Consider the following 23,766-nt stretch of genomic DNA (forward strand, 5'->3'; position numbering starts at 1 on the left):
ACATAAAAACATCCCACAAACAGCTGTTTCGATGAGATCCACACTTGCGCACAGTTCACTGGAACTTGTTTTAGCTGTGCGTGGATCGTATCTCACTACGAAGAGCAACTCAAAACAAACGCGACAAAATGAGCTGTTGCTCTCCCTTTCGCTCTCCTGCTCATTGGCTCTTTCCTATGGAATGTATCCACATGCGGCTATAGCGGCAATAATATCGCTTTTAGTTCCATTTTGTGGTGCTGAGCGCGCGGTCGCATTGTCGATAAGGTCCACACACAGCAGCCAGAATCGAATAGAAAACAAAGGCAAAAACAAATATATAAATCAGGACTGGCTAAAAAAATACATACTAATATCAAACATATGTGTGTCCGTTAGCTTGTGTGTGCGCGTGTATTCTTTTTAGTTGCTAATTACAACAAATTGTAAAAGGAAGTTGTTAAGTGTGAAGAGAATTCTTGAGTTCCATTCAACTGCAGTTTGTGTGTGCGTGAAAGAGCCCCGATTAGCTGTAAACAAACGGCTAAAAGACAACGCTAAGAATAACAGAGAAAAGAACGAGTGAATCGACGCCTACGCGTTCTGATACTTACGCCGTGCAACAGCGGCTGTTGGCCCAGCGTTTAGGGGCAACAAGTTTTCCAGGAAATCAGAGTTCATAGACAGGGTAAGTGCGCCTGGGCGGGTGTATGGCCCCTCGACCGGGAAAGGGGCTGACGTGTTCGATTGAAGATCGTCTTGTCGGCATCCAGTTTCCGCCCTGCACTGATAAGCCTTTTGTCACCATTCCTCTCGCCTCTCACTCCACAAAATGTGGGTCAACTCGAAATTGAATATAGTAATTTTTTTGATTAGAAAGAAATTTCCAGAGAGACGCATAGACCTACGTCATAACAGAGAAACATATGAGTTCCTCATGTCCAAAGCTATTCTGTTATTTTATATGTATGTGCATTTAAATACTGTCGCCTAGTTGCGCTATCTCCGCTTCTATCGTTGCCCACATGTGTGGGGACGCAATTGAAATAATGCCGCTGCCGCTGCCGCTGCTGCTGTCGCTGTCGCTGCCACTGTTGTTGCCGCTGCCGCTGACCGCCACACGCGTCAAATGCTCCCAGTTATGCGATAAGTAAAGAATCTCGAATCGACAATTTGTGTGTGGGCTGCTGCGGGGCAAACGGCATCGCGGAGGCAATTGAAGGCAGCAGCCCAGTCACGTAGTCAATTGCCTGCGTTTGTTTTGATATGTTTCCATCTTCTTGTTGCTTTGCGCCGCTCTTCGGTTGTGTTTATGTTCCGTGTTCATTGGAAATCAACCCCTAAATGAGAGCAGGCTGGAATTGGAACCAGAACTGGAGCAGCTCATTGCAACTGTTGCCGCGTTGCCAACTATTTGAAAGATGTGAATAAGAATTTCAAGCGAGGCGCTGATTTTCCAATTGGAATAACACCGACTACATTCTCAATGAAATTAAAAATTTATTTTCTAAAATTCATATAAATACTTAAAATTGATTTGAAAAGAAATTTAATGATTTCAACTAAATTAAGTAATAATTGAATTTAGCTCAGAATGCCACGCATCACATAATTTAAAGTTCACGCTCCTTTCGCGAATATGAATCCAATTAGAATCTGCTCATGTTATTAGCGTCTCTTTAGAATATCTAACTCTTGTTTATTATACTTGTATACACGCATATATTCCGTTTTATGAATATAGCGTCAAGCGTCAATTAATCGACGATTTGCTAAAATTTATGAATTTTATTAATCAAGATTCTGGTTTAATGTACCCAGGCGACGTAGAATTGACGTACAATGCGTATAAGCTGCTTTAGCTGCGGCTCAGCCGTAATGGTTTCAGTTAGTATATCCAATTTGCACGCATCGAATCCCCCACCAGTTAAGTAGGGAACATGTCATAAGACGTGGGCGCACAGCATTTGAATTGCAAACAAATTGTTAAATACTTGAGCCGACAATTGTTGTTATTCGTTTATTTTGATTATTATTTTTGTTTATTTTTTCATTTTGGGCGCACTCCAATGTCGAGTTCATCTCTTGACAAGAGGAAAACGAAAGCAGCTCAAAGGCCAACAGCGGGCACCAAATGAAATGAAATCAAATCAAACGAAATGAAAGCAAATGAAATGAAAGTGCTGCCCTGATTGTTGCCCCACTCTGCGGCAGGTGCCCCACTCCAGCTCGTGGCCAGCAATAGCCACTTCCTTGCAACTATGTCCCCACTTGCACTTCCACTTCCATTTTCAATTCCCACTTCGGCTTCGTCACGAGTTTGTTGTGCAATTAGCTTTAACTTTTGCCAAAGCTGGCAGCTGCATTTGCTAGCATTTTTTTATCTTGCGCATCTCTTTATACTCTGCACGCATTAAGAGTGCCAAAAGGGGCGTGATCGACTGGCATGATCTGTGGATGTGACAGACTAAAACAGGTCTCAAGCAGACAGACGCACAAAGCTAAATCGGCCATCGTCGTCCTGATCAAGGATATATGCACCTTATGAGGCCTGCCACGCCTCCTTCTGTTAGTAACGTATATTTAATATAGCCATTTTAGCCTTTTTCAATGACTTTAGGATAGAAATAGCTGCTAAATGAAATGTCTATATAGTTGTAATCTCTTGTATATTTTATATTTATAGTTTATATATGAGAACTATTTGGCCTATGCTCTGCCAGCCTAGAGACTAGATTGCATATAAATAGAAAGAAATGCATAAGTGCATACATGAGTGAATTGTAGGCTGAGCGTGAAGACTAAAGAGAAAACCCTCGATTAACAATTGTGTTCAAGAAAATATATAACATAAAGCAGATGAAAATTTAATTTTTCCTTGCAGAATAGAATACAAAGCAAAAAATTGCGAACAAATTAAATATGTATATGCCGGATAGAGTTCATTTTTAATAATTTTGTAGGGATGAATTAAAAATTGACCCTTCATAGAAAAAGTAAAAATAAGAAAATTTATTAAAAAAGAAAAAAAAAAAATAATAATAATAATTACTGAATAAAATTAGAAAGAAATTTGAAACCGATTTGTGGGGCAAAGGAAATCATTATAAATTTGACTATAAGTTAATTTATATATAAATAGAGGGTATCTGCTAGTCATCCATGCTTGTGAGCACATCTCTTGTTTTATGCTCTTAGGTAGCTATGTTAACCGGTTTAGATGCGACTGTCAAGCGGGTATTTACGGGGCTTATGCTTAGAGAGCTCAAGGTGAATCGGCTGGCTATATGTAAAGCGTATGCGCTGAGCATATTCAATTCAACAATTTGTCATTTGTAATGAGCAAACTTGTTGGATGCACTTGAAACGGCTGGGCATTAGCAGCCGGATCTGGCCAGAAAATGTGAAATTATGAATACATATTTAATGTTGCTCACAAGAGTTTTTCCGCATTGAGTTGGGCTCAAGTTCATGACAGCGCCTGTCGCATTTACGCCAATTAAATTAAAAGTTTTGTCACTCGCCAACATTTGCGATAAATGTTCAAGTGTTATATACATATAGATATACACTCGTATATAGTAGACAAATGTATCTGTATCTGTTGTTCATTCGAACTTTTTCAAGTGACAGTTAAATTGGCTCGTCTCGCAGGGCAGTCAAATGTGCTTCGTAGGCAAAATTACCGAAATGTCTGTCAATTTGATTTTAATTATGCACACGAATTGGCCAAAAGGCGCAGCCAATTGGAGCTGGCAATGGGGCAGCTCGAGTTACAGTCAGCTGCGCTTCCATTTCACATAAGGTCAGATGCTGTTTGCCCATTAAATGCCAGCACATCTCTGTATCTGTGTATCTGTGTGTGAACGACAAAGACTTGCCACAAATGTCAACGGCGCCAACTCTTGGCTACCAAAATTGAGCACCACATAAATGTCAGCTACTGAGTTATGACTTTGGCAGCCCTAACAACCAGCCAACTGCAACTGGAAACTGGCAATTGGCAACTGGCAACTCTCGACTGCCAACTGGCGGTGGACAATGTGCAACTTGCTTTGTGGCAAGTTGTAACAATAACAACAACAACAACAACAAAAACTGCCATATGGCAATTCCCGTTGCAATGGCGTTCGCCTGACATTTGCACCTGAATAACAATGCCGCAGCTTCGCCTCGCAATATATTTCTCTTGTTTCATTTTGATTTTCCTCTACAACAACATACAGTGCAAGCTGGCCATAAAAGAATAGAGCATTTTAATTCCAACTATTCATATCTCAGCATTGCAGAGCTGAGCGCTTAATACTTTAAACTTTATTTGTGCTACATAAATATTCTGCATAAATTGCTTTAAATACTTCTTGAATAAAATAAAGCATTAGAGTAAATGCTTACTTTTGTTTAAATACATTTTAATAGGTTAGCCAACCGCTTAATATATTTATATTTATATGCAAATATATATGTAATACATTTATTTATATTTATTATATTAATAATAAATCTATAATTCATGCCCAAAACATTTAAGCAAAAATTTACAACATTTTTAAAATATTAATTTTACTTATAATTTATTATTCAATGCAAAATGTTGATTTTGCCTTTACATTTCAACCAATATAAGGTCAAGGGTCACATATTGATAATTTGATCCTTTGACAATCAAAACGACCCTGTCCAAATGCCCTTAAATAGCCATCTCATTCTAACTCTGCAGCAACAGTTACCTTAACCCTCTCTCTTTGTCACTCTCTCTCTCTCTATATATTAGTGAAAATTTGCAAGTCAGAGATTAAAAGTGAGCAACCGAGAAGCAAACTCCCTCGGGTAATATAATAAACCTCCTCAAAAATTCTGTAAAAGCGCCCAGCCGAACACCCATACTGCTGTAACACTGGGAGGGAACAACTATGAATTGGGAAACATAGAATATATACTCATAGACTGTGAGAGGTTATGTTTTATTGGCGTGCAAACATATACATACATATAGATAATAAATATATATAATTAATAATATATAATCAATAATATATCTAATAAATATTGAGCATTTCTGATTTTTAATTTTTAATTTTAAGGATATACTAATTTTTAAGGAAATACCTCAAATGAATGAAGTAATAATATACATTATGAATACATAGGAAATAACTAAAAATCAATATATTAATACAATCAAGTCTTTCAATTTTATCATAACTCTTTTTTATCACATTTAAACACCGTCGATAGAGTTTTCAGCTGGAAATTCTACGGCAATGCAGCTAACCATACTTGCTTACTATTATTTGCAGTTGCAATTCTCTAAAGTAACATACATTAGTTTTACAATGTTTCATAGTTTATGCTGTCTCCTGTGGCAAATAGAATAGAGTCTGTAGCGAGCATCCACTGTACGTATTTTTCAGCTTGTTGACAGTTTCATTTAAATTGGTTGGCAGTACTGGGAATTCAAAGAGTCGGATGAAGGGAGAGCTGACTGCAGCACACACACGGGCAACCACCTGCTGGCTGTTTATGATAAGAGTCAAGTCGTGTGTGTATGTGTTTGTGTTTGTGTGTGTGTGTGGGAGATGTTGCGCGCAGTTAAAGGATGGCACATTAACAAAGCTCGGTTTCTATGGTTACGTCTACGGCTAAGGTTACGTTGTCCCTGTCATCCGCAACGGACACGCAAAGCCCGGCGGCCGAGCTGCAGCAGCTGCAGTTGAGCTGAGAATATTTGCTGCGTTTGAAAAAGTTTTCGAGCCACAGCAAAGAAAATTTAACAAATAATCAGTCAGTCAGTCAGTCAGTCCCTCAGTCAGTCAGTCAGCTAGTGAGCTCTTCAGCTCGTCAGTGGGCCACTCGCTTCATTTAGCTAATGTGCAACGTCAGCGCAAAAAATTGCATTTCATAACTTAATTGCAACAAAAGGCAAAAAACAAAAAAAACAAAAAACCCAAAAAAAAAATTTGCAATTTTTTGTTAGCTGCAAATTCCGAGGCACGAAAGCAGACGCGACTTTTAGCAGAAAATTTGCTAGTTGCTAGTTGCATAAGCAAACGCATTGGCAGCCGAGCGAGAGGTGTATATAATAGCAACACGCAAGCGAATTTCGCTGCTGCAATGTGGCAGCCACCAAAGTGGGCGTGGCATTTGACGCCAACACAAAAAGTGCAATTCGATGTTGCAGAACAAATTGAATAACGGCATTTGCCAGCAGGCAAATTCAGCTCAGTTTACTCTGCTCGCGTTATAATTGTATCGGACACAATCTAATTTCATTTCGTTCACCAGCAAAATAGTTGCAATTCAATTGACAAGTAACTGAATAACTAATTAATTTAATTAAGTTTCATTAATTCAATTGGAAATCCCAAAGAGGACGGCAGAGGACAGAGATAATCGGGCTGGCAGGGCACAGTGGCCTTTTGGTCAATTTAAATAGCAAAAATTTTCAAAATGCAAACGAATTCCTCAAACTTTTGAAATGAAACTATGTATGCATGCACAGGGTGTTCATTTCACAGGGTGTTTACAAATTTGGTGTGGAGTGAAGAGGAATAAAGTGTTTGTGGTGAATTAATTTTTGTGATTAAATAGCATGAAATAAATAATTTGCTTTCTTGTAGTTGAACAAATACCACAGGAAAAACAATTGTTATATAAGGGTATAAAAATATATGTATATATATGCATATATAAATTTATTAATATATACTTGATTTATTTTAACATATCCTCGTTGCTTCGCATCATTTTCTCGCTTTTTATGTACATATTTTTCTCGTTTTATTGATTTAAAAAGCAAACAGATGAGCAATGGTATGGGTGAAAGGGAATGAATTAATTTCAAAAGACATAAAGACCAAATAATCACTGTTTTATACAATATAAATATTACAAAGATTTATTCGGTTTTCTTAAGAAGAAAATAAAGTTAGCTTTTAAATTAAATTGTGAAAGAGCGTTTACTTTATCAACTTTGTTTTTTGGTAGCGTTTTTTGCATCAAAACAAAAGTAACAACTAATTCAAAAACAAAAAAAATAAAAAATAAAAAATAAATAATAAATAAATAAATAAATAAATAAATAAATAAATAAAAAAAATAAAATAAAAAAAAATAAAAAAAAAATAAATAAATAAATAAAAAAAAATATAAATTAAATTATAAAAAAAATTAAATATTTAATTTTGTTTGTTAATTACTTTGAAAGCTTTTATTTACTTACTTCTGCAGCCAAAATACGATTTTTTCTAGGTAAAGGAGACTACGAATATAAATATGAATATGAACAAATAGCAGTACAGATACACGCACGAGAAAAATATACTTTCAACACTTTGGGAGCGTGTATAAAAAAAGAAGACATTTAGAATATATTCAGAAAGCGGCTCACTTTATTGTATTGTTGGGAAGAACTTTAGCATTTGAAACTCGACTAAAGTGAGCTGAACAATAAATTGTTCAATTTGACGCTTCATTTTAAAATATTTATTTATCAATTAAAGCATTTAGCTATTCATATACAACAAATATGCATAGCATAATTTTCATTTTGTCATGCTTACTTTATTTTTGGGCATATTAACATAATTTGAATTTCAAGTATTTTCTGAATGTTTCTTTGGCTTCATTTGCATTTGAGATATAACAAATTCGACTTTTAGCAACTGCAGTGCATTATTTATAAACACATTCTGTTGAGAAGCAGCCAGGCTGGATTGTGAAATTTATTTGTTTTTAATTGTTAATTTATTCAGCTCTGCATTCACATAGAATTTTAATTTAAATTGTCTTAGACGAGTCATTAAAATATTAAACAGCTATGAAATTTTTACTTAAGCGAAACTAGGGGATGTTCCTCATTTGGTGCGCGAATCAAGACGAACTAAAATGAGGGAAATTTTTTTTTAGCAATATGTGCAAAATGTCTTCAATACTGTACTAGGTATATTATATTTGGCAACATTAAATATAAGGTCTCAAAGAAATTTACAGGCAGAGTCAGCATGATAACCCAGCTCAACTCTATATACAATTGCTCTTTAAAATGCCAAAGAAATAAACTTTTGCCTCATTTCCGTGAGGTAACCCCTATGCCACGCCCTAGTTAAAGAAAACTTGTACTACAAATAAAAATACTTTTTCATTTCTTTCCTTTTCATTATGAGCCGAAAATGAGAAAATAGAATGCGGCAAAATTTTTGCTGCTTCAATCATAAATTCTTCATGCCCTATATTCAGTTGCCAGTGAAAGAGATTTTTGCTTTCCATTTGTTTGTGGCCAAGAAGTTACGTTTGTTGTTCCTCTGATTCTTCGCGTGGAAGAAAAGATGCGAAGGTGCTGGTATAACATTGGTCAGCACAACAAAAGCGAAGGCCAAAAGGCGAAGAACAAACAGTTCAGTGAACTCATTAAAAGCGAAAATTCCGCACGTGTTTCATTCAATTTCTGCAGCAACTGCAAATGTTGTGAATGGTGGGGCACGGCCAGATAAACATTTTGCATTTCAATAAATGCGTACGCGTTGGCCAATATACCGTTAATGATTTAAGCATTTCACTATAAGAGCGAACGAAAAACAATGCGACGCTTGTGTTCGCTCAACGAACATGCAGCATCATCGACGCGTATCCATCAGATACATTTGCATAACAATGCGCCTTTCAAAGTTCTTTGAACTCCACTTTATAGTTCTATGCTGCAATCGAGAAAATAATAATAAAAAAAAAAACAGTTAAAAGTTGATGTTGCGATTAGAACATTTTATTAGTCGACCCAAACCGTTGCTGCATCCATTAGTTGTCCCACATTCCAATTTCTCTTGAATCTGTTCGTGCTGACAACTAATTCTTATCAGAAGAGACGCTGGGCCAGCCCAACTAGAATTTGGTGCTCAACCGGTTTGACGCTCAAACGACGGTTACATATGTATTTTTGGAAGTGAACAACTTTTTGATATCCCTAGCTGTGGGCATAAATAAGGAATAATGTGAAAACAGTTAAAAATTTCTATAGAACCATATAGGCCATGCTGACGCAACTTTTATTTGACTATGTGAATGTAAATGTGGATTGTTAAAGATCGTTATACTGACCATAACAGCCTACGACTCTTGATATTACGCATTTCTAAAGATATATCTATGTATTACATATGGATTTACTATGAATAAATCAATTTGTCTAATGTAATACTATGATATGTCTGATTACATTACCCAAATTATATAATAATCATGTATGGCATAATATAATAAATTATTCTATTGTATTATTTAAAAACTGCTGTACATTTTATAAGATTTACAAATGTAAGCAGGGTTAAACAATTATTATAAATAATAAAATCATTTGTCATAATTAGAAAGATGCTTATCAGAACTCATTTCAACTTGGTGTTAATCAAAGGTTAAAGAAACTTTAAAAGTATTTCACTTAGCAATTTTTAAAATTTTCTTTTCGATTTTATGCAGGATATTTAGTTTATAAACTTTTAGTATACCACTATTATATAATTCTATAATTAACAATCAGTAAACTAATATGCAACGTCTGATTTGCTCATGTCAAACACGTTTGATTTAGTAATAAAAACTATTGAACATAAAATTTAATTTATTCCGCATTTAAATATATAAATAAACCAACAATATTTAAAAGCTATGCAGTCGTAATATAGTAGACTTTGTAATACTCATTCATAATTAAGTATTAACAAATTGAAAATATTTATTTATTTATAAATTATTATTTATTTTTATTCCTGGCAGATGAGCCGTGACAAAAATTATGTAATTTGCACATTAAACTATGAAAGAGTTTCTTTCGCAATTTTTCATAGAAGATTAACTTTTCACCAATTGAAATGCTTTCCTTTCGCTTTAAGAACGAGTCTCAAGAATGTACCATAAATTGAAAAGCATTTCGCCTAGCTGATGGTGGTGCTAGAGCTCGAGCGTCATCAAGTAGCGGCAAATAATTTATATCAGTTAACGATCGGGCGAGGCGGCTATAAAAGCGCGTCTTGTCGTTGTTTTATATATTTGTTGCTGTTTTTTTATGCGGCAACCGGTTTAGCACATCGTCCCAGTTAGACATCGGAGGCATCTTTGGCGGCTCGAAATTTGTCAACTGAGGCGAATTTGGCAATGATTAATGTGGCCAATTAACATGCGAGTGCAAGTGTAATATTGTGCCATGTTGAGTAGTGTTGCGGTCTGCTTGGGGTTGTGTAAATGTGCCTGTGTGTGGTGTGTGTTGTGTCTTTGTGTGTGTGAGTGCTGGTTGTGCTTGTGAGGTGCCTGATGTGTGGCCTGTGGTAGACCAGAAGACGAACTAATTAATTTAAATTAATTAAATGGCGTCTGCGATGCGTGTGATGTCCTTGCAATCAGGCAGGCAGAAGCCACAGTCCAATTGGAATGAATATATGTATCTCTGCCTGTGAGCTTTGAATCCCATTTAAATCTGATTGGCTAAGCCAAAAGCGTACGTAAATATAATCATAATAAAGCATTCGATAAAAGAACATGTTGCTAATTAATGGCGTTATAAAATTATCTGAAACAAGATGCTGCGATAAGTTCATTAATTACCGTTCATTTAAAACGGGAATCCAAAATTTCACTCGAAATATATCTTATATATATCCCATTTCAATTTGTTCATAGATAGAATCACGTTTGGCGGTTTTATTATAATCATTTCCTTCGGCCATAAATACCGAATGTCTGCAAATATCGCAAATCTGAATAACAAATCAAATTCGCTAGCATAAATTAACTTGATTGATAATTTCTGGGTGGGTTTCATTGAATAAATTATTGGCTAAGAAATTTAAATATTGTAAGATTTCCATCACATCAAAAAGTTGACCAAGTCTATGTGAATAATTTATAATTTATTTTATATCTACATATGAAATATCCGTTCATAAAAAATAAGGGGCATATGGGAAAAGATTTGCTAAAAAGTTATTATTTGGTTCATTTAGAACCGATTAATATTTAAACATGAATTTTAGACTTTACATATACGTATATAGGGTATCTACGAGTCTCCTACTGCATATTCTTTGCACACTCACTTATTGACTTTATTTTGTCTCTTATTACGAGAGAAGAGCAATAAACCGAATGTCATAAAACAAAAACGGTTGGCCAAATTAAAAAATACAGCTCATTAAAACAAATTGCAACGGCAATTTCCAAACAAAAAACGTTTCACGAGCGACTCTTAAATGCTGAAGACCAGTATATCGGTTCAGCCGGGCAGCAGCAGGACATTAATCAGCACGAAAGCTGATTTCGAGCTCAGTGAGTCTGGTGCTTGGGCTTAGGCTGCTTTTCTTACACAGCCAGTGGCTAATGCAAAATCGATGACCAAATTAACTTCCCGGGAGGTGGCAATTGGCAATTGGCCTTGCAGTTGGCCCACAAAAACACTATGCAAATTGGCAAGATGCTAGACATTTATTGAGTTCACTCACATAAAATGCAATTGAAATGCTCTAACTATTTGCCCTCGCTTCTATTTGCTTTGCAGGCCGCACGATGTCGTCCTGTCTGCGCCTGCAGTTGGCGCTCGGCGTCCTGGTGCTCGCCCTGACTGGTGTGACGGTGCGCGGCGAGGTGTACACAGCGCTGGCGGAGATGGAGGAACTGCTTGAGACTGAATCCGTACTGATAAGCAATCTGGAGGGCTACATACGCGTGCAGGAGGACAGACTGAGCTATCTGAAGAAGTGAGTACCGAGCAGGGACAACCTCTGCTAAGTCGCTTTTCATAAATCAAGCGTGCATCGAGTATCTCACAGCTGCATTTGCAGGCCTTTGAGATACCTATATAAACTCAAGTCGTTGATAGCTGTCATTTCAGTTCTCTTGATTTCTTTTGAGCACAATTGTGTAAGGGTAGAAATATGTTCAGGCTACTGCAGTATGACCAATGCATTTTGCATATGTAGTGCAGTGTAAAAAGTAAGAAAATGAAACTCTTATGATACTCACATTTCAATAAGAGGAATATTTATTTAATCACTTAATGGCAGAAAACATTTGTATTTATTTTTGGTTTGGTATTTATTAGCTTAATAAGAATTATTATATTTATAAATTGAAGAGCACAAATTTGTTTCGAATAAACTTTAGCCATTTACTTTTTAATGTTATTTATTAAAAACTCTGCTGAAATTCAGTTATTAAATTTTATACATTTTTGATTTTTGTTGTTCCAAATTGAACGAATTCTTTAAATTGAAGATTTATTGCATATATTTGCAATACATATGTAGATCAAAATAAATATACGTATAGATAGAGTATGTAGCATTCAAACTCTAACCACAGTTGAAGTTGAATGGTTAGGTGTAACTGTTGTTAATATTGAAGAGATATGAACATGTATGTGTGAGATGTATGCTGACTGTGGCCAATGCGGTAGTAAGTTTGTTTATGTCTTCGTAAAGCGAGTTAATTGTTTGTGCTCTGATGATATTCCAGTTGAGAGGTTTTATAAGCTGTTTGTATGGAGTGAGAGGGTAGACGGCATTCGTGGCATTTGCGTGTGAGAGGGTTAAGTTTGAGTTGAGTATGTGATTGTGTTGTTCTTCGATGTTGTTATGAGAGCTGGTGCTGAGCTAATGCTGTCCACTTGCGTGTAGTTGTAGCTGGTTGGTGTATATATATATATATATATACATATGTATATAGTGCAGTTTCATTAGCAGCTGAATAACTCGTAATCACAGAGATTGTAGAGCACAAGGCAATAGGGCACGAACAAAATATATTCGGAGCATTTTGTGAGCAGGTGAAAAGGGCTTTGCAAATGCCTATATATAATTATCCATATATAAGCAGGTAAATTAGTTATATATTATATGTGTATAGAGTATATTCTTATATATGCGGAGCACTAGGAAAAATACTTAAGCAAGCTCCCATTAAGTCTTAATCAGCTCGCTCGAGATCTTACAGAGCTGACTAGTCTATTCCCTCTTTCTCTTAATTACTCAACCTAGAGATGGATGTAAAAGACACATTCTTAGCGCCTACCGAATATAAGCATGCAAATAAACTGAAGTCAATGCATCTTAATAAGGTTTCAACACTTTTTGCTAGTCTTCCTATTATAAGATACCATAAATAATTACAGCAAACCATAAATAAACAAAATCCATATATATTATAATGCATAAATCACATATAAGCATATTACAACTACAACAACAAGTCCATAGAGAGCAGACATTATGCAGCATATTTTAATTGTGAATTTATATAGGTAACCAAACTTATATATTCGTCAGGCAATTACTATTTCATGGCCAACTTTCGAGTAGCTCGAGTGCAGAGTACTCAGAAGCAGAAGCACGCTCGACTAAATCAATCTAGCTCGTATAATGTGCTGTTTATGTAGATGAGGGAGCATAAACTACTAGACATACATTCATAGCTAGCGGCAGGTGAGGCTGTGAGGTACGCTCATAATTACAGTGGCTGTCGCCAGTATTTTAGCCACGTGCGTGTGGCAGCTGTTGCATCTGCAGAAAACGGGCGGCAGCATAAGTGTCTTAAGCACACACATGTACATCTACATCTACATCTACGCACATATAGATAAAGATGTACGTGTGTATGCCTGTTCTCTTCTATTTATGCGGCGCCAAAGACACAGCGAACGCTATTTACTCTGCATATCTTGAGCTACCCCTGGCGCACATACATATGTCTGCTTATATACTCGATTATACGTTTGTGTGGTAAATGATTGTTGGCCCTGCGTGCAGCGGAAGGACGTAGATGCAGGATAAAGGGCACAGCGGATGCGGTAGGGCAACTCCCCTAATCAAATATGCCAGCAGAGAGAGAGAGAACAGCAGGAGCCCAAGCAGGATCTATCTTATTTACTGGATCCGCTGCTGCGCCCCTCTCTACCCTCGTCTTTGCGTCTGGCAAACGCAAAGGGACAGCGCCGAGGGGGGCTGCCAAAACAGCTGTCAGCTGTTGTTGAAGATTTTTGTTGTCATTGCACCACAGTCGCATCCTTGCAGCTCTGCGCCTCTGCACCTCAGCCTCCGCATCTCTGCCGAGTCATGGCGCGTGCCACAAACTATTGGCTGCTGCGCGCTGCCAGCAAATTAAAATTTAATACCGAGTTAAATTTTTCCATTTGGCAGCAGTTGAATTCGCCGGCATTTCCCAGCGCCAACTGCCAACTGCCGCGCCATGCTTTGTTTTATTGTTAACGACGCGAGCGCCTTTTGCACGCTGAATGTCAATGCACCACATTTTACTATAAACAGAAGTGGAGCCTTGGGGGCCGACTGCCGTCTGCCGTCTGCCGTCTGCTGTCAGCTGTCAGTTGTCCTTGCAGCATCAAATCTCGATTTGATTTGTTGTTTTTTGCGTTCGTCTCTCGCTGCCTCTGGGCCGAAATCCAATTAAGTTGGCCAACATAGATAAGCCACACACACACACACACACATGCAGCGCTAACAACTGCACGCCGTGGTGGGTGTTTCGGCTGACACTATTGACTCTCGATAAGCGCTCGCACCACGAATGTAACGGTCGCTTGAGCCAGGGTAGCGAGCTTCTTATATACATATACAAATATGTGTATGTATATGTGCATGAGCATATAAAGGCGTCGCCTATTTCGCTGTTATGAATTGTGTAAATATAAATTCAAAATGCTGATAAAACGACTTGCAATGCCGGCTGCGGCATAGTCGAAATTCGTTTCAACCCTCATGAGCAGCAGCAGCAGCGGCAGCGGCAGCAGCAGCGGCAGGAACAGGAGCAGATGTTTCCAGCACAACGGAACGCGCCAAACGACGCCTGCCGCTGTTGCTGCTGCTGCTGCTTTTGTTATTGTTGTTGTTGTTGTTCCAGAGTTGTCTTGAGCTCAATTATTGTGTGCATGTTTCAGTATATAAGCCAAGTAAATGGTTATATTTTATTCAAAGGGGGGGTCACAGCAACGCACGCGTCGCTGCCGTCTCTGCCGATCCACTCGACTGCGCGCCGGCGCAGGAAATTGCTAGTCGAGGAGCGACTGACAGCTAGCGTCGCAGTTCAGTCGAGTCGTAGTTGTCGTGCCGTGCGGATCACTCAAGCAGTTGCAGTTGAAACCGTCGAGATCAGTGAATACAGTGAACACTCCCAGAACACCGCCAAGTACAGTGCGCGTGCATCATGTCGAGGCACAACTATACGAATCCGGCCTTCTGCCAGAACAGCGAATTCTATCCGGTGGCGTCCAACAATTGCGTCGAGTCCATTTACAATCGCAGCCTGCAGTTGAACTTCAATGCCGTCTCTCGCACCGCTCAGCCACCGGCCGCGGCCTGCCGCGACCCGCGCGAGGGGCCCTTGCGCATGCAGCGTAGCATGTCGACGCGATCGGTGACGCGTAAACAGTACCAGCAGCAACAGCAGCAGCAGCAACAGAAGCAACAGCAGCAACACAAGCAACAACTGCAGCAGGAGCAGCAGTCTTCGAGTGGCCGCTATGCCTTGGTGCCACTGGAGGATCTAGGCGCCGTGGCCAGTCGCTATGCCATTGTGCCTGGCCAGGCGGCGCAGCGCTTGGCGCGCTCGCAGGACAATCTGGATCGGTATGGCTCGCGGCAGGGCCTGCAGTCAGACGAGGAGCCGCACTCCTTTCACGAGGAGCCGCAACAGCAGCAGGAGACGCAGTTCGCCAGCCTGCCGCCCACACTGAACGCGCCGCCGCCCAAGCCAGCGCCCAAGATCAAGCACGCCTTCTCCAGCGACTTTGGCAGCAAGACCTTCCTCATTGTGGACAAGAACAGCAACCAGCGCTATCAGATGGTGCCCACAGCGGAGGATGAGGAGCTGGTGGACGAGAACCAGGAGATCATACAGATGCACAATGGACGGGCGCATCGCTATGCGGTCATACCCACGGAAGCGGATGACGACTACTTGGCGGCGGAGGACTCGGCGCAGGCGCAGCAGGAGACCTGCTTGAGCAACACCGAGCTGAATCAGCCATTCAACATGCGTACATCGACCCCGCAGCAGCGCAATGCGGCAGCTGCCACACGAGCGCTGCACGAACTGCTTACCACACCCCGCAAAATGCAACCACCACCGCGCCTAGCCCATTCGACGCCGCGCAACGCTGCCCACCACGAGCAGCTGCTACGCGAGCGTCAGCTACAGCTCTACCAGAGCCAGCAGCACATCAGCCTCCACCAGCAGGCCACCACCACCACCGTCTCAGTTGCGCCGTCGCCGGCGCTGCCGCTGCGCCAGCAGCGACTCTCGCCGCAGCGACTGCACTACGAGACGGTGAAGCCGGCAGCGACGGCCACAGCTCAACAGCAGCAGCTGGCCAGTGACCGCACCACGGCAGTGATTAGTCCGCGTGTGCAGGGCCAGGAGCTGGATCTGAGCAGCGTCCATGGCAAGTCGAACATCAACAACAACTCGTACCCACAGAAGCTGGCCAATGCCACCATCACGCTGGCCATTGTCTCGTTGATGCTCGTCCTGGGCAGCACCATGAATGCCGGCCTCATCATCTACATGATCGCCCATGTAAGTGTGCTCAAGTCTGCGACTCGCTCCCATCGATCCTCGACTTATTTCCCACCTTCTCTACTTTAGCTCGGCAAGTCATTCTACCTGCAGTTCGGACTGGTTGCCTCCTTTTGCGGCATGGGCCTTGGATTTCTAGGCTTTCGCTCGCGCCACTGCGAGTGGCTGCCGAACCGCAGCTACACCTCCGGCTACATCCTGGTCACCATCTTCTGCCTGTTCAAGTGCTGCGGCCTGCTGCTCATCCTGGTGCTGGACCCGTTTCCGGGACTGCCGCTCCACGATGTCACCACGGGCGTCATCCTGGGCCTGTCCACCTTCACCATGTTCTTCATCGGCCTGGGCGTCATTGGCAGCCTCTGGTGCTATCGCCCGCCGCCAGACAACCGCGTCAATGTGGTCTAGACGCTGTCTGCTGTTTGTTGTCTTAGTCTTAATCTTAGCCTAGTTCGTAGCAATTAATCTTAGTCTTAGTTTCTCTCTATTCTTTTTAGCGAGCGGCATCCGCAACGGCTAGGAGACCAAAAAAAGTATTCGTAATTGGAGACGTGTACGAAATTCCTGCACTGAATTTTTCAAGACTGTAAATATCGCAGCATGGGGCGCGCCTTGAGATAAATGGGTTGTAATTAGTTGTAAGGCATCAGCATTTGTTTTAATAATTACTATCTAAATTATTGTCTATGATATTGTTCGACATTTTGCTTAAGATTTGCACATACAATAAAGTTATTCAACAATCGCACACAACTCACACTTTTGTACTTTTCTGCTGAAGATTTTAACTCAATTATTTAAGGCAGGGAGAGCTCGCGTGCTCTACCGGGCTGACTGCCTTAATTAGTTCTCTGGGCTCATTTTATTTTTTATGTTTTATCCCGAACTCTAATTTTAATTCGTATTCTTACCAAATTCCCTTCCTTTAGCCTAATGAACCATTATTCATTTAATTAATCTTGAATGTGTTTTGTCTTGCTTCAGCTCTCATTAACTGTCATCTGTTTCTATTTGCATTCATTTATCATTTTCATTTAAACTTTATACTTTTGCCGAGACTTTTCTTTAAGTTTTACATTTTTAACTCAAATCAATTTATTTGTTTAGTAATATTCCTTTAATATAAAATTTAAATATTTTAATGAAAATAATATGGCTTTGAATTTTGTAGATGAGGTAGAACTACCAAAATACCTGTTGAATTTCTCTTAAAATTTTAATTTTATTATACTCTGGACAGTTTTTAATCGTAATAGGTATAGTGAGTTTGTTAAGATGTATATAACAGAGAGAAGGAGTCCAGACAGTATATATCTTTGTTTATTTGCTATTATGATTTTTTATTCATTTAATTTATTTTTTAATTACATGTTTATATATTTATATATTTTTTTGTATTTATGTATTACCTATTTTTAACTTCTTTTCGAAATATTTCTTTATGTACTTATTTTACTTTTTTATATATAATTTTTTTTTTATATTATTATTTATTTATTTACTTTTATTTATGAAAATGTTTATAGCAAGAACAGTTGAAAACTGGGTAGATCTAGCCATGTCCGTCTGCCCATCCGTTCTTCCGTACGACTGCCCGTCATGAAAACTAAAGAGGCTTTAAAAATTAAATGTATATTTCTGTATTTCATTTCCTCATACTAAAATTGATATTACACTCGAAAAACTTGTTTCAGAGAGTTCCATTTAAGCAATAGGAATTGAATAAATATGTTGGCATAGTAAAGCCCACAAGTGCAGACCAAACACAGATGCTGCGTACAAACAGAGAACGCGCTGTGTGTGTGCGGGCATTATGAAGAGTCGGTCACTCTAGAGCACCCTTACTTGTTTACTCTGATAAAAAAGAAACTCATATATATATATTTTTAATTCCCTGACTAGGAAAAAACAAATTCACTTTAACTTGTATTACGATTATGAGAAATTCTGTGCCCGCCTCAGGGCTCGCATTTCACTTTGATTTGTCACATGATATCGAAATTGAAATAAATCAATAAATATGATTTTGCTATTGCAATGCTGTATCTATCGAATTCGGTGTTTTTTCTTTATGTTGCTTTGACCTCCAAAAAACTTTTGCAGTGTGCCAAAAAGTTTTTAGAGTGGGGCTTCGGCTGGGTTTTAAGTTTCATTGATGGAGAAAAATAAATATTAAATACAAAACAGTTTGCAGTCTGGCTGGCTTCATAAAATTAAAAAACTTTTGGAATGTACTCAGCTTTAATTTCATTAATTATAAATAAAACGAACATTTTGCAGCATCAACTTTACAAAGTGTTTGTTTGATTTACGCCCGAGCTGCAGTGCAGTTTGTGGCAAGCTTCGAGGGCGTTACGAGACAGATGTAGTCGTAATTAAGTTTGCGATGGCTTAAACGTAATCAAATTGCTTATTAAACTTTGTATAAAACTTTGTAACTCTCTCTCTCTCTCCCTCGCTCTCTCTCTCTCTCTTTCTGCACTCTAGCAAAATGGATGAATACCAAAGAGAGCATGCAGATGCAGCTAGCGATATAACCGCCTACGTATCGAATCCAATCAATGCGTATTTACTGACCAAGCGTCTGACCACAGACTGGCGGCAGGTGGAGAATCTGATGGCACACGAAGTGGGCGCAGGTGGGTTATCTCGAACTGAGAGAAAGTTTGTAATCCGATTTGAATTTGATTTGTTTGCTTTGCTCCACTCAAAAGATTTTGTGCAGAACCTCACGCAATATCGCAATGTGCTGAAGTTTCCCTCGGACGAGGACCTCAATGGGGCGGCTGTGGCGCTGCTCCGCCTGCAGGACACCTACCAGCTGGACACGTCTAGTCTAGCACGTGGCAAGCTGAACGGCATACAGTACAGGTGAGTGTACGCAAATGTAAATGGGAAATAACTTGGATGGGGACTAATCTGCCTGGGGCATGCAATATTACGCAGCACGGCAATGTCGTCGGATGACTGCTTCGAGTTGGGCCGCCAGTCGTACGTTAATCGGGACTACTACCACACGGTGCTCTGGATGAACGAGGCCATGGCCCGCATGCTGGAGGAGCCGCATAATCAAACGCAAAGCTTCACACGTGCCGATGTCCTGGAATACCTCGCCTTCTGCACCTACAAGCAGGGTAAGTTCATGCATGGGGTGTACGGAGTACGTGTCCATCTGTTAATGGCCATTTTGGCTGCTATTGTTGCTGTTGCTGCCGTTGGCAACAGACGTTCGTATGGGTGTTTACTGTAGTTCTTATGTTGTGTCTCGACTCGTTTGCATGACACTTTCGACACCCCTTGACAGCAGGGCCACAGCCACAGTCACAGCCGCTGAGCATTTTTACTGCATCTCTCTGCCACCTGGCCATTTGACAGCAGGAAATTGCACTTTGCTGGCCCCTTGCCAGCTGAGCCCAGCCCAGCCGAGCCAAGCAGCACTTCTCCGGCGATTAAGCCCGACGCTCGTTAAGTGCGAAAAATTGTTGCCTGTCTGCAGGAGCAATGACAATATTGTGACTGACTTAGTGCCGTAGTTGTAGTTGCAGTCGTTGCCTTTGCCGTTGCTTAAGCCGTGCAGCCGTCGGATATAAACAGAATCACGTGCCTACTGCAGCACAGCAAGTGCACGTAATTGCGCAAACAGAAGTGCGGTTTATTAATGTCGCATTACCCCCTCACGTATCCTTAAGCTTATGGCAAATGCTCCCTCCGTCCCCTGAGCCCACTGTCTCACATTCATAAGTCAACACAATGCGTGACTGGTTGTGTTTATCTATCTGTATGTGTATGTATGTCTGTATCTGTATCTATAGCAGAATCTCTATCCGCCCTAATGGCCGATGTGAGCTGCCTTTGCTATATACCCAATTTTATAATGGCTTGTTGGGCTTGAAAGTTTAGCATGCTTTGCTATGGCTGCAGTTGAATGCAGTTTTTCGGAATTTGATTGCAAATTTATTTCTGAAATTTAACTAATTTAAGTGGTTCTAAAAGTCTACAGAAAATAATAAACTGATTGCTTGAATTATTACATTTTACATTTTAGTACAAATATCAAATTTAATTCTCTTATTTGTTTATTTAATTTTTTTTAATTTTTTTTTTTTTTGTTTACAAATATTTGTCATGTAATAATATTTTTTTTTTTTTTTTTCAATTTATTAATATATATTTTTTATTATTATTATTTTTGTCTCGCTTAAATCTATTTTTTTTTTTTTTTTTTTTTTTTTATTAATTTGAATTTTAAATACCTGTTTTACTTAAATGAATATTATTATTTTGAGCTCAGCTTGGGGCTTTTGTTAATCGTTCAAAATAATATGCAAACAAATATAGAGAATGAAAATATTCAGAATTTATAAAATTCTACAAGCAAATTGAATATTAAGACCAGAAATATCCACTCGAGCTCCTAACTGCATCGACATCCTTTCAACAGAGTATGGCACAGCCTTAAGCTTCCGTTTTTCTGTTTTTTGTTTCTTTCCTCCGTTGTTTGTGTGCTGCGTAAAAAACTGACTTCGCAGTATTTGTGGGCGTGCTGCGCTAAACGGAATTGCTGCCATACTGCAGAAAAAATGCAAAAAAATACAAAAAAAAAAAAGAAAAACAATTGCTGTTGCAATGCCATGCCACGCCCCCGGTTCAGTTGCCACCTCCGCTGTCGTACACCTACCGCTGACACAGAAATCCCGTTGCCGTCGATCAGCCGAGGGCACCCGTGTCAGCATGGCTGCCATTGGCAAGCAAAATGCAAATTGAAGCTCTCAGCCAGGTCGGGATTGGAGGCGACCGAAATTTCATTGAAAGTAAGTGCGCCGCTTAAAGTGTCTGGCAAACTAATTAAGAACTCGCCGCTGAGCGACTGCCGAGGCAAGGCTGGGCCATAAATAAATGTGAATAATTTCGATGACCATGCTAAAAGTTTTACAAGAAAAGGTCCTGCTGGGCCTGAAGGTCTCTAAAAAGTTTTTCTGCTTTAGTTGTTTTTCGGCCATTGCATATAAGAAACTTGAACTTATTTGCTGGCCATTTTTCCACACGTTGTGGGCTGAGCGGGGGGGGGAACTGTGCCTATGAATAATGTATGATGCGTTTAACATTTGTCAGGCTGCGATGGGGGCTCAAGCCTTCTTTATTATTAACTTCCCTCTGAAAATTCATTGAAATGTTTGTCCTCGGAGCGTTGCTAACTTTCAGGCGTCGCACTAAATAGTGATACGAAATGCAGTTGGCATGTTGAAGTGTCGCTTATTCACGAGTGCTCACTGTACGCCCATTGTTGAGAGCTTTTGATTGATTACGAGCAATTAGAAGTCAAGGTCGCCGGCAACGAAAACTGTTGCCTGCTTTTAGGCATAGTAATTAATTCAGTCTTGTCTGCTCTACTCTCTCACCTGTCCCTCAACAATGGAACCTGAAATTGGCTTTGCAATTGAAATTTGGGCATGCAGGCAATGTGGAGAGCGCACTGACCATGACGAACGAGCTGCTGCAACTGCTGCCCGACCACGAGCGGGCCAATGGCAACAAGAAGTTCTACGAGAAGGAAATTGCCCAGCTGAAGGAGAAGCTTAAAGTGAAAGGGGACGATGGCTCCGATGCCACGCCCGTTTCCGATCTGGTATTTACCCTACAAGTCTTTGTTAGTTAGTGCTTTCAACTATCCTCTCTTTGTTGTCCAGCCCGTGGTTAAGAGCGATCCTGGCGTCTTCGACATGACTGAGCGCAAGGCCTACGAAATGCTGTGCCGTGGCGAGCTGAAGCTTTCGCCCTCTGTCCTGCGTCCGCTGCGCTGTCGCTATGTGAGCAACAATGTGCCGTTCCTGAGGCTGGCGCCGCTTAAGCTGGAGGAGGCCTTCCTGGATCCATACATTGTAATTTATCACGACGCCATGTTCGACAGTGAGATTGAGGTACTCAAGCGCATGGCGCGTCCCCGCTTCCGCCGCGCCACCGTCCAAAACGCAGTGACTGGCGCCCTGGAAACGGCCAACTACCGCATCAGTAAATCCGCCTGGCTTAAGACCGCCGAGCACCGAGTGATTGGCACAGTGGTGCAGCGCACCGCCGACATGACTGGCCTCGACATGGACTCGGCCGAGGAGCTGCAAGTTGTTAACTACGGCATTGGCGGCCATTACGAGCCACACTTTGATTTCGCCCGAGTAAGTTGAAGTAAATTAAGCACACCTGGAGCACACCTGACTTTAATGTTGCGTTTACTCTTTTCTCTTTTATAGCGTGAGGAGATACGCGCATTCGAGGGTCTTAATCTGGGCAATCGCATTGCCACCGTTTTGTTCTACGTGAGTTACGAACTTAATATGTTTAAACTGAACTTTACTTTATGTATTTCGCCTTGCCTTGCAGATGAGCGACGTGGAGCAGGGCGGTGCCACAGTTTTCACCTCGTTGCATGCGGTTCTGAAGCCCAAAAAGGTAGCTCTACGAGCTCCAATCCAATTAAGTCCTGATTAAATGACTTTCACTTTATTTCCAGGGCACGGCCGCATTCTGGATGAATCTGCATCGCTCCGGCGAAGGCGATGTGCGAACGCGACATGCAGCCTGTCCCGTGCTCACGGGCAGCAAATGGGGTAGGTTGAGCCGCTGTCTAGCTTTGTATCTCTTGTCCGGCTAAACTCTCTACTTTTCTGCAGTGTCCAACAAGTGGATACATGAGCGTGGCCAGGAGTTCAGGCGACCCTGTGACCTGGCCCCGGATCATGGTGATTTTGCCATCTAGTGAGAAGAAAAACTGAAGCTGTTGCTGTTGCTGGACTCTCATTTCCCAGCCGCCCTTACTCGTACTTCTACTTACTTTGCGCTCTAACATATCTCTAAGGACTCGCCAGCCGGGCAACATAAACTCTATTCCTATTGTAAATACTCAACTACGACATCCAACATCTGGAACGCCGGCTGGCCGATGACGACACCCATTTCTTTCAACTACATACCATTACTTGGCATTAGTGTTATTTTAGGCATGCTATTATTGAATTTACTCATTTTTGTACAAAATATAAAAAATGAATGCTAGAAATACAAACAAAATGAAATAATGCGATTTATGCGAATACGAAAATGAGACTCACTTGCTTTCTTATGTGCGAAGAAGTGGGAGACTCTACTGAAAAATTTTATTTTATTTTATTTTATAATCTATTTTCAGTGTTTGTTTTTTACTGAGCTGATTATTTACTATAACTTTTT

At 40.3% G+C, this 23,766-nt stretch overlaps 2 protein-coding genes and 1 long non-coding RNA gene across 3 annotated transcripts; 2 read left to right on the forward strand and 1 right to left on the reverse strand.

The window, feature by feature from the left end:
- The first annotated feature begins 212 nt into the window (after positions 1–212).
- Positions 213–23,641, forward strand: LOC6573968 (prolyl 4-hydroxylase subunit alpha-1). Its single transcript, XM_001999991.4, has 11 exons — positions 213–667; positions 11,522–11,720; positions 19,033–19,184; positions 19,260–19,416; positions 19,492–19,679; positions 22,002–22,171; positions 22,233–22,715; positions 22,791–22,856; positions 22,921–22,989; positions 23,051–23,147; positions 23,211–23,641. The coding sequence occupies exons 2-11, from the start codon at positions 11,530–11,532 to the stop codon at positions 23,294–23,296; spliced, it is 1,659 nt and encodes a 552-aa protein (XP_002000027.3). The 5' UTR covers positions 213–667; positions 11,522–11,529; the 3' UTR covers positions 23,297–23,641.
- LOC122757061 lies at positions 406–2,870 on the reverse strand. The gene is made up of 2 exons (XR_006356961.1): positions 888–2,870; positions 406–822 (listed from the first exon to the last, which is right to left on the reverse strand). It is a non-coding gene; the product is annotated as an uncharacterized LOC122757061 (long non-coding RNA).
- LOC6573967 (putative uncharacterized protein DDB_G0282129) lies at positions 15,038–17,298 on the forward strand. The gene is made up of 2 exons (XM_001999990.4): positions 15,038–16,548; positions 16,618–17,298. The coding sequence occupies exons 1-2, from the start codon at positions 15,178–15,180 to the stop codon at positions 16,951–16,953; spliced, it is 1,707 nt and encodes a 568-aa protein (XP_002000026.1). The 5' UTR covers positions 15,038–15,177; the 3' UTR covers positions 16,954–17,298.
- Positions 23,642–23,766: the final 125 nt, after the last annotated feature.

Source organism: Drosophila mojavensis, unplaced genomic scaffold, assembly GCF_018153725.1.
Source record: "Drosophila mojavensis isolate 15081-1352.22 unplaced genomic scaffold, ASM1815372v1 contig_277, whole genome shotgun sequence".
NCBI lineage: Eukaryota > Metazoa > Arthropoda > Insecta > Diptera > Drosophilidae > Drosophila > Drosophila mojavensis.

Excerpts from the sequence above, each read along its gene's own strand:
- LOC6573967 (XM_001999990.4), top strand. The coding sequence starts at position 15,178 with ATGTCGAGGCACAACTATACGAATCCGGCCTTCTGCCAGAACAGCGAA. Across the intron at positions 16,549-16,617 it reads TCATCTACATGATCGCCCAT|CTCGGCAAGTCATTCTACCT; the intron begins GTAAGTGTGCTC and ends TCTCTACTTTAG.
- LOC6573968 (XM_001999991.4), top strand. The coding sequence starts at position 11,530 with ATGTCGTCCTGTCTGCGCCTGCAGTTGGCGCTCGGCGTCCTGGTGCTC. Across the intron at positions 22,857-22,920 it reads TTGCCACCGTTTTGTTCTAC|ATGAGCGACGTGGAGCAGGG; the intron begins GTGAGTTACGAA and ends CTTGCCTTGCAG. Across the intron at positions 22,990-23,050 it reads CGGTTCTGAAGCCCAAAAAG|GGCACGGCCGCATTCTGGAT; the intron begins GTAGCTCTACGA and ends CTTTATTTCCAG.